Source organism: Aegilops tauschii, chromosome 7 (assembly GCF_002575655.3).
Source record: "Aegilops tauschii subsp. strangulata cultivar AL8/78 chromosome 7, Aet v6.0, whole genome shotgun sequence".
NCBI lineage: Eukaryota > Viridiplantae > Streptophyta > Magnoliopsida > Poales > Poaceae > Aegilops > Aegilops tauschii.
Window position 1 is genome coordinate 389,658,334 of NC_053041.3, and position 8,516 is coordinate 389,666,849.

Genomic DNA, 8,516 nt, shown 5'->3' on the forward strand with positions numbered 1-8,516 from the left:
GAGTGCGCTCAGCCAAGTTGGCCAGGCGCGCCTCCTCCAAGGCCCGGGCCTTGGGGGTTTCTCCAACGATGGGAGTGTGAAGTGCATCCATATTGCGGCGGCGAAGCTCTTCCCTCTGCTGCGAAGAAAGGGGCTCGGGGCGATACTCTTCGTGAGCGCGTGATGGATCGCCGCCACCATCACCGTCGTCGTCGCGGGGGAAGCCAGGAGGACTCTGCGGTCCATTGACCATCAAGACTTTAGCCGCGGGATCGCTGCTATCGCACTCGGATGCGGTCTCGACGGAGCCAGTCGACAGGTCGAACAAGCCATAGAGAGTTTCGTCCGACTCTATTGCCGCGACTTGTGGGGTGGCCGACTGACGGGCCACCGCGTGTCTCACCCACTGCTGAAGCCGCGACCGACTAGATCGCTTGCGCCGGCGTACAGCGGGGAGCGAGGACACCACGGGAGCCGATCGATACTGAGTCGACGGCTGCCGGAGAAGGACGTCGCGGACACACGCGCGAAAGTTCGTCGCCCCGCGGATGGGGAGCGCATCGACGTCGAGGGGAGCTTCCTGAAGCCAGGCAGAGTCGTCGGCAACGAAGACGAGCGCGCCGAGACGGATCTCGCGGCCCTCAACCAAACCACCGCCGGAAACCATGATGATGGGAATCGGAAAAAATCGCAACTTCACCAAAGAGTCGCTAAGACACCGGCCCCATGGTGGGCGCCAACTGTCGTGGTTATAAGACTGACAGTAGAATGGGGGGTAGGTATGAGGAGGCAAGATCCTAGCTATCGCGAAGTTGTATACACGAGTTTTACGAGTTCAGGCCCTTCCCAGAGGAAGTAATAGCCCTACGTCTCGGAGCCCGGAGGCGGTCGACTGGATTATGCGCGTGTGTGTTACAGGGGGTGCGAACCCTTGTGCCAGAGGAGGGGGTGGCTTATATAGTGAACGCCAGGACCCCAGCCGTTCCCCTGTCGCCAAGGGTTCAATATACATAAAGATGAGGCGTTACTGGTAACGCCAGCCTTAAATGCCTTAATGGCCTTAAAGATTACAGAGTGAACGCTCGTCCGTTGCCGCTCCAGATGACTCTTGGTCTTCAATAGGTCGAGTGGATTCTTGTATGGTCCAGTGGTCGATTGGTCGAGCGACTTCAGGAAGGAGGGGTCTCCGAGTAGCTGATCGGTCGAGTGGATTGCACTCGACGCCTTTGTTGGCCCCTCCCTGTTGTTTCTTGAGCTTCTTTGTTTCTAGGATAGTGACCTTGGATAGGGGTCATAGGTCAGGCTTACCCCAGGTCTATATCATCATCATGGCCCAACTAGGGGCATAAAACCAATTATACCTAATTTAAACAGGCTTGCAATTTTGTCTATACCCACTAAGCGCATCTCCAGCATTGTTTCTTAAAACAAACACACTAAGAGCAACTCCCATGGGGCGACCGATTTCGTCCGCCGTCGTCCATTTGGGTCGGCGCGGACACAAAAGGCGGCCCAACACGCCGACCCGAACGGATGCGCGTCCGCTTTTCGTCCGCGGGCGACCCATTCCCGGCCCATTTTTTAGACGGATTTGCGTCGGCGCGGACACGCGACGGACGCGCGCACGCTCGCCTTCTCCTCTCCTCGAGCCCGCTGGTCGGTGGCACATTGGCCTCCCCCCTCACCCCCAGCCAACAGCAACCCTCGCCCGCCTCCTTCGTCGCCGACACCGCCGCCCTTTTTGCCGGCGACTCTGCCAGCTGCCGCCACCTCCACATACGCCCAACAACGCCGCCCACTCCCCCGTCGCCCGCCACCGCCATCTTGCCGCCGGGGAGCAAACTGCTTCCCACCGCCGCTCCCCCCACTACACAGCCGCCCGTGACCAAGAAGCCGCATCGCCGCCCCGGCCAGATCCGACCGGCACGCTCGTCGGACGCCGGCAGGGCAGCTAGCTGGTCCGTGCGCGCTGCGACTCCCCTCGCCGGCCGTCTCCTTCTTCGACGCCCGCAAGTTGTTCGACAATTTGCCAAGGTACGAAATGGACTCCGCCGACGAGTTCTTTTTACACAATTTCCTTTGCGACTTCGACGATTCGTCGTCCGACGACGAGGAGGAGATATTGGCTGCCGCGTTGGTCCATCACCACCTCAACAGCCAGCGGCCATTGTTCCGTGGCTCCATTCCAGGCCACCTTCCGGCGTTGAATCACAACCGAGAGAGCGGGCATTTCCTTCTTCGGAAGGACCACTTTGATACAACAAACCCGTTGTTCAAACATCAAAAATTCCGCCGCAGTTTCCGTATGAGTAGGCATCTTTTCAACTGTATTAGAGAGGGGGTGGTCGGCTATGATGACTATTTCGAGTGCAAAGAGGATGTCGTAGGCAAGATCGGTTTCTCCTCTTATCAGAAATGCACTGTCGCCATCCGAATGCTTGCATACGGAGTGGCCGGTGATCTCATTGACGAGTACGTCCGTATGAGCGAGTCTACATGCCTAGAGTCCCTGTATAAGTTCTGCAAGGCTGTTATTGCTGTGTTTGGCCCTGAGTACTTGAGAGAGCCGACAGCTGAAGATACAGCCCGTTTGTTGGCGATGAATGCTAGAAGGGGCTTCCCAGGGATGCTTGGCAGTATAGACTGCATGCACTGGGAGTGGAAGAACTGTCCTTTCGCTTGGCAAGGGCAGTATAAGGGACATATCAGGGCTTGCACTGTCATACTAGAGGCCGTGGAGTCTCAAGATCTCTGGATCTGACACTCTTTCTTTGGCATGGCTGGATCACACAATGATATCAACGTGCTTCAGCGCTCGCCGGTGTTTGATAGGCTTACCGAAGGCAACAGCCCACCGGTGAACTTTACTGTCAACGGCCACAACTACGACAAAGGATACTACCTGGGTGACGGCATCTATCCTCAGTGGACCACTATTGTCAAGATAATACACAACCCTGTCGGAGAGAAGAGGAAAAGATTTGCCCAAGAGCAAGAGAGTGCTAGGAAGGATGTCGAGCGTGTTTTTGATGTTTTGCAATCTCGATGGGGCATCGTTCGGTATCCTGCTAATACCTGAAGCATGCAGAAACTGTGGAAGGTGATGACTGCTTGTGTGATCATGCACAATATGATCGTAGAAGACGAGCGCCCGGAACGTCTGTACGATCAAGGGTTTCAGTTTCAGGGTGAGAATGTTGTACCTGAGCATGGAGTAGCGGCAATGTTTGAACAGTTCACCTAATTTCATCAAGATATGCGTGATTGGAAAACTCACGTGCAACTGCAAAATGATTTGGTTGAGCATAGGTGCGCTCATGTTCGCAACCAATAGATGTATCTTCTTTTATTCGTCTGCAAAACTATGTGAAACATTTTTATTTGTATTCGGCTTGTAAAACTATACTATTTTTATTTGGTTTATTTGACAATATGTTTGAATGCAAATCATCAATGTAAAATTGGGCGGCCAGCCGGCCACATATGGGTCGGCGCGTTGGGCGCACTGCCGACCCATATCAAAAACAGAGCGGACGCCGAGCGGGCGGCCAACCCAAACGGACAAAAAACGGACGAAATCGCCGTCCGTTTGGGTCGTCCCATTAGAGTTGCTCTAAAAATCACATTAAAGACATCAAATCCGGACAGCAGGGGTGGGTCAGGCAGACCTAGAGAAAAGAAGTACATGGGCGGAGAGAAAAGAAGTACATGGGCGGACATGTGGTCCAAGTGACGGTGGGCCAAGTGGACTATCCAAACACTCCCAAAGATCCCAGACAAAAAGAATTCTGTGTTCCAGAGGAAAACTTTGTTGGGGATTTTCTTTTTCCTTTCTACCATATTCCAGGTATAGTCAGAATTTGGATATGTTCCTTCTTTTTTCCTGTGAATAAAGTGCAACAAGAACACATGAAAAAAAAACTTGACCAGAGAAAGAACATGTATGATACAAGGATCCATTTCCTGTTTGGACTACAGCAAAGATTGTAGAACTGAAAATGAAGTCTTCCACAATTGTTAATTTCCATGAGATGGTAGTGTGTATCGTGGTATGAACATCACCATTTCAACATTTTCCTTGGTCAGAATGACGCACTCATCAGCATTGTTCATTTCAATGGAAGGGGTCAAGCTCTTTCATTTACAAGCAGGCAATCAAAATTATCCTTTACTTTTGGGAACATACCAGTCTCTCTTTGTTTGATCGTACGAGAGAGTCGAGCAGCTGCCGTTGCGGTAATCCCATGACAGCACCTTCTTCATCAAGCCGCGCAGCCTCTCAGCGCCTGGACCAGGCTCTAAAACAGAGTCTTCCTGCCTAGACAAACAAGGGTCAGCCCCTCCTTCAAAGCTCCCATTACACCATGCCCCAGGAATGAACCGGCCTTCAGAGCGGTGCAGAAGCTCACGGTCGATCCTGTCCAAGACCTTGTCTTCCTTGGGAAACTTCCGTGCAAAGGGTGCGCCACTCTTGACCATGTTGTTGAAGTCCTTCATGGAGAGGGTCAGCGGATGCTGTTTTGCAGGGTAGTCCCAGGCAATGTAGTGCAGGTCATGACCAACTGCAGTGCCCTGAAACTCATCAGAGTTGCAGATCACAGTATGGAAATAACCTTCTGGTGAGGAGATGAAGTTGACATAGTACATCAGGAGGGTGCGTGGCAGATTATCCCAACCCCATATGCAGTACTCCAGGAAGGATTTCGTGAGCATTATCCAAGCAGAACCTGATGATCCCAACAGGGAGGGCTGTCATGTTAAGATACACTAGAAAGTGTCGTTTCAACAAGAAAACATGCCTTAACACTCAACAGACAGCAAGACCACCAGTTATAAAGTTGCTCACATTCTCATCCTTACATTATACACAAAAACTTTTGTTTTTCCATACTACTATTAATTCAGTTTGTATCCCTGTTTACTAGAATAAATTTTGGAGTTACTTTCTTGATGCCAACAAATGATTCCATACACTGTTTCGCAGGATAAGGGTTTCCAGTTTAGTAACAAGAAATGCAAATAAAAATCATATGCATAGTTAACTACAAACTTTTGATCATTTAAGAATAGCACGCCCTCTTAACAAAATTAGCGCCCTGATTCAAATACTTTTGACCACAATACCTCCAGACTGATATGCCAATACAACAAATAGCCACTGTTCTTCTATATGCAAAATGTACAATTTGAACTAAGAAGCTACTCCCTCCTTCCATCTATATCAGGCCTAACCCCAAATTTCATTTTTCCATCTATACAAGGCCAAACGAGCTAACCAATGCATCTCCCACTTAATTCCCCCTCGCAGATCGCGTGGTCATCCTCGTGGAAACGCAATGGCGGCAGCATTGATTTGCATGCATGCACAAAGTAGTTATTAGGAGTGCTTCACCTCGCCTCCTCCTCCTTTTTCTCCACAAAACTGTTTCTTTTGGCCAATGCATGCAGGACTGGAGGAGTTATTGTTGGCTGCATGCAGAAAAAGGAGGAGAGGAAGTTGCGTGTGACGGTGTGAGGGATTAATGAAGTACTATTCCCAATATTTGCTCCTCTTTTTATGCAACAGCCTTGGTATGAGAGATTCAAAACTTAGGCCCTGTATAGATGGAAGGAGGGAGTATAGCAAGTGTAAAAATTAAGAGCACAACTGAATAAATTTAAGCAAGTGGTTCTCGAAGGCCGCATGTCATGTATGCCGACTGCCACACAAATGTACTGGCTTATGGGTAGAAATGCAGAATTGCCAATACTGAAATCAGAAAGCAGTCCTACCAGTATATAATTTGAAAGATGTTGGCAGTTCTCGCCGCTCAGGTGTCGTAGAAAGGTCAAACTTTTTTAACAGATAAAGCCCTGGGTCCAGAACTATGGGTTTTGCTCTTTGGATCCTGTGATGAAAGCACACAGACATCAGAAAAGGCAAAGTAGTTTGCGAAGGATAAACAGAGCTAGATAATGTAAATCAAAATAAAGAGTTTACACCATTAAGAAAACGTACCTTTTCCATCCAGATATTTGCATGTGCTCTATAAAATTAAGATTTCTTGGCAAAGACGAGAATACATGAAGTATATCTGTACAAAAATAACAGCAGTTAAATAATGGAGTATGCAATAAATTAAGTATATCAGCACAGAGATACTATCAGTTCACACTACAAAGTACACTGCCTTCAGTAGTTATGTTGTTGATTTAGTGAAATTTTAAACGAACGCTGCACACTGGCACTTCACCACCTGTAACCTATCCATGGCCTCTATCCTCTAAATATCGATGTAAGTGATGCTTCCTTACCCTTACAATCTTACACTCACTGAGGAGGCTATCCTCTACATAAGTGATGATAATGCAGAAGATATCTGATTAAGCTAGTCCAGACTGCAGACATAGGGCAACATATGTGCCCCGAAGCACACATACTATGAATGATTTTAATCTTATGGCATGATATTGTTGCCAGAGCACTGCTACGCAGACGATAGCATGCAGACGATGTTTGGACGACAAGCCAATCAAACCGTCCATGTATAGCAACAAAAGGGAGCACACCCCTTGATGGACCATCGTCTGATGGTCGTGCATACTGTTCGTCGTGTGCACAGCAATTCCAATGTTGCCAACTCCATTCTACAGTGCTCTATATCAGACAACAGGAGTACAGTTTCAGCAGGTAAATCAAGGAATGAACATAGTATCACAATGGCTGGTTTGTGTTTGCCAATCATGAGAATGCAGATCCAACTTTCATTTAGTTGCTCAATGCAACAAAAGACAGGTCCCTGGACAGAAGTGGTTTTCACTGCAGGAAAATAGAAATGGAAATGTTGAACAAGAGCACTAACCATCTTGCGTCATGAGGGGATAATCCGAGGCGCTGAGGTTGATGAACCAGTCCCACTCCAAGCCTTCTTTGAGGAGGATCGCCACGGCGTGGAGCGTGCAGGCGACCATCGTCGGCCCCTTGTACGTGACCAGGTTGCCCTTGGCGATCACCCGCACATTCCCGACCTGGCTGAACATCGGGTCCCCCTTGACGTACATGGCCAGGTCAATCCTCTCCCGGGGCGGCGCCTCCAGATCCAAGTGCAGGATGTACTGGTTGCGCGGGTGGTATATCGCCTGCAGCACCCTCCGCATCCGCAGGCCGTCGCCCTTGGTGCCCTCGAGGAGATACGCCAGCCTGGGCGGCTCGGCGTCGGAATCGTCCGAGTTCACGGCGGCGTTGTCGGGGTTGTCGTTGTCATCCAGCAGCTGGTCCTTGGCCTCGGGTTCCACTGACTGGCCGCTGTCTCGCTGCGACGGTGCGCCTCCATCGTCCCAGTCGGTGAACGAGACGACGTCGACGAGGAAGGCGTCGTCGCCGGCCAAGTAGGGCGGCGAGAAGAGGCCGCAGGCGGCGGCCAGGAAGAGGGTGACCGACACGAGGAGGCTCGCGAGGAAGGGGAGCAGCCACCGGCGGTCGTTGAAGGGCCGCCCTGGACCGGAGTTAAGGCCACAGCTCTTCCTCATTTGCTCGTAAGCATTCCACTAGTACACCGCAGTGGCGGAGCTAGAAAAAATGTCAACGGGGGCGCGCACGACTCCAAATCCAAAGCCTGTGCTTCCCGAATCGCTCTAACTTGCGCACCTACATTCGCAGATCACGTCAAGAACAGTGAGCAAACTCGAATTTGTAGCCACCGTTCACACTTCATCAAATCCCCAATTCCTAAATCGGCAAACCCCAAATGAAGGGGAGAAATTCGAAGGAGCTTTACCTGTGCTCCCGTGACCCCGCCGGGTGCCGCGCCACCGCCCTACGCTGCCTCCTGCGAGAAACCGGCCTGAGGGATCCAGATTGGTTGCTTCGTCCGGCTCCACGCTTTGGTCGGAGCAGCAGGCTGGAGTGGTTGAGCTCGCCAGCGTACAGCATTAGCAACACCAGATTTTCCTCACTTTTTTTATTTTTTTAGTAGGGCAGCACGAGATTTTCATTTTCACCTTGGCTCGACTTAAAAAAAAATCAGATTTTTTTTTTAAACTGTAACCTGGCTTTATTAACAAGCAGAAGCAGAAGCAGCTAGATCGCTAGCCACCACAGAAGATACAATGTCAGGAACAGCGTCATACCAATACATGGTACCTCCCTGGGACATATGGGCACCATTGGTAGCCAAAACATGTGCCACTGAGTTACAGGCACGCTTACACACATGCACTTTAAACTCAATAAAGCTGGTAAAAAGAAGAAATTTTGCCTTCCGAAAGAGAACTCCGATACGAGCAGTATCCAATTCATTGGAAAGAAGAGCTGAGGCTAGCACTGTGGAGTCTGTTTCAATGATGATACGCCCAAACCCAACTTCAGTAGCAAACTCAATCGCCTTCAGACAAGCTATCGTCTCTGCATGCAAAGCATCCGACAGGAAGTGGATTTGGCCCATGCCAGCACCGACAACATCTCCAGAAGCATCCCTAACACAAAAACCCCAACCTCTTGTACTGTTATTTTTTAGGAACGAACCATCAATGTTTATCTTTAGGAAGTCTTCAGGAGG

General features: G+C 50.1%; 1 protein-coding gene across 1 annotated transcript; it reads right to left on the reverse strand.

The window, feature by feature from the left end:
* Nucleotides 1–3,888: 3,888 nt before the first annotated feature.
* On the reverse strand, nucleotides 3,889–8,011 carry LOC109755935 (beta-glucuronosyltransferase GlcAT14B). Its single transcript, XM_020334809.4, has 5 exons — nucleotides 7,737–8,011; nucleotides 6,822–7,606; nucleotides 5,978–6,053; nucleotides 5,752–5,867; nucleotides 3,889–4,706 (listed from the first exon to the last, which is right to left on the reverse strand). Exons 2-5 carry the CDS (start codon nucleotides 7,486–7,488, stop codon nucleotides 4,141–4,143), a joined length of 1,425 nt encoding a protein of 474 aa, XP_020190398.1. The 5' UTR covers nucleotides 7,489–7,606; nucleotides 7,737–8,011; the 3' UTR covers nucleotides 3,889–4,140.
* Nucleotides 8,012–8,516: the final 505 nt, after the last annotated feature.

Bases quoted from the DNA above. Each gene is read 5' to 3' on its own strand.
- LOC109755935 (XM_020334809.4), bottom strand. From the start codon at position 7,488: ATGAGGAAGAGCTGTGGCCTTAACTCCGGTCCAGGGCGGCCCTTCAAC. The intron at 6,054-6,821 runs GTTAGTGCTCTT...ATTTTTGTACAG, and splicing joins TCCCCTCATGACGCAAGATG to ATATACTTCATGTATTCTCG. The intron at 4,707-5,751 runs GTAGGACTGCTT...TGGGATCATCAG, and splicing joins ATCTTTCAAATTATATACTG to GTTCTGCTTGGATAATGCTC.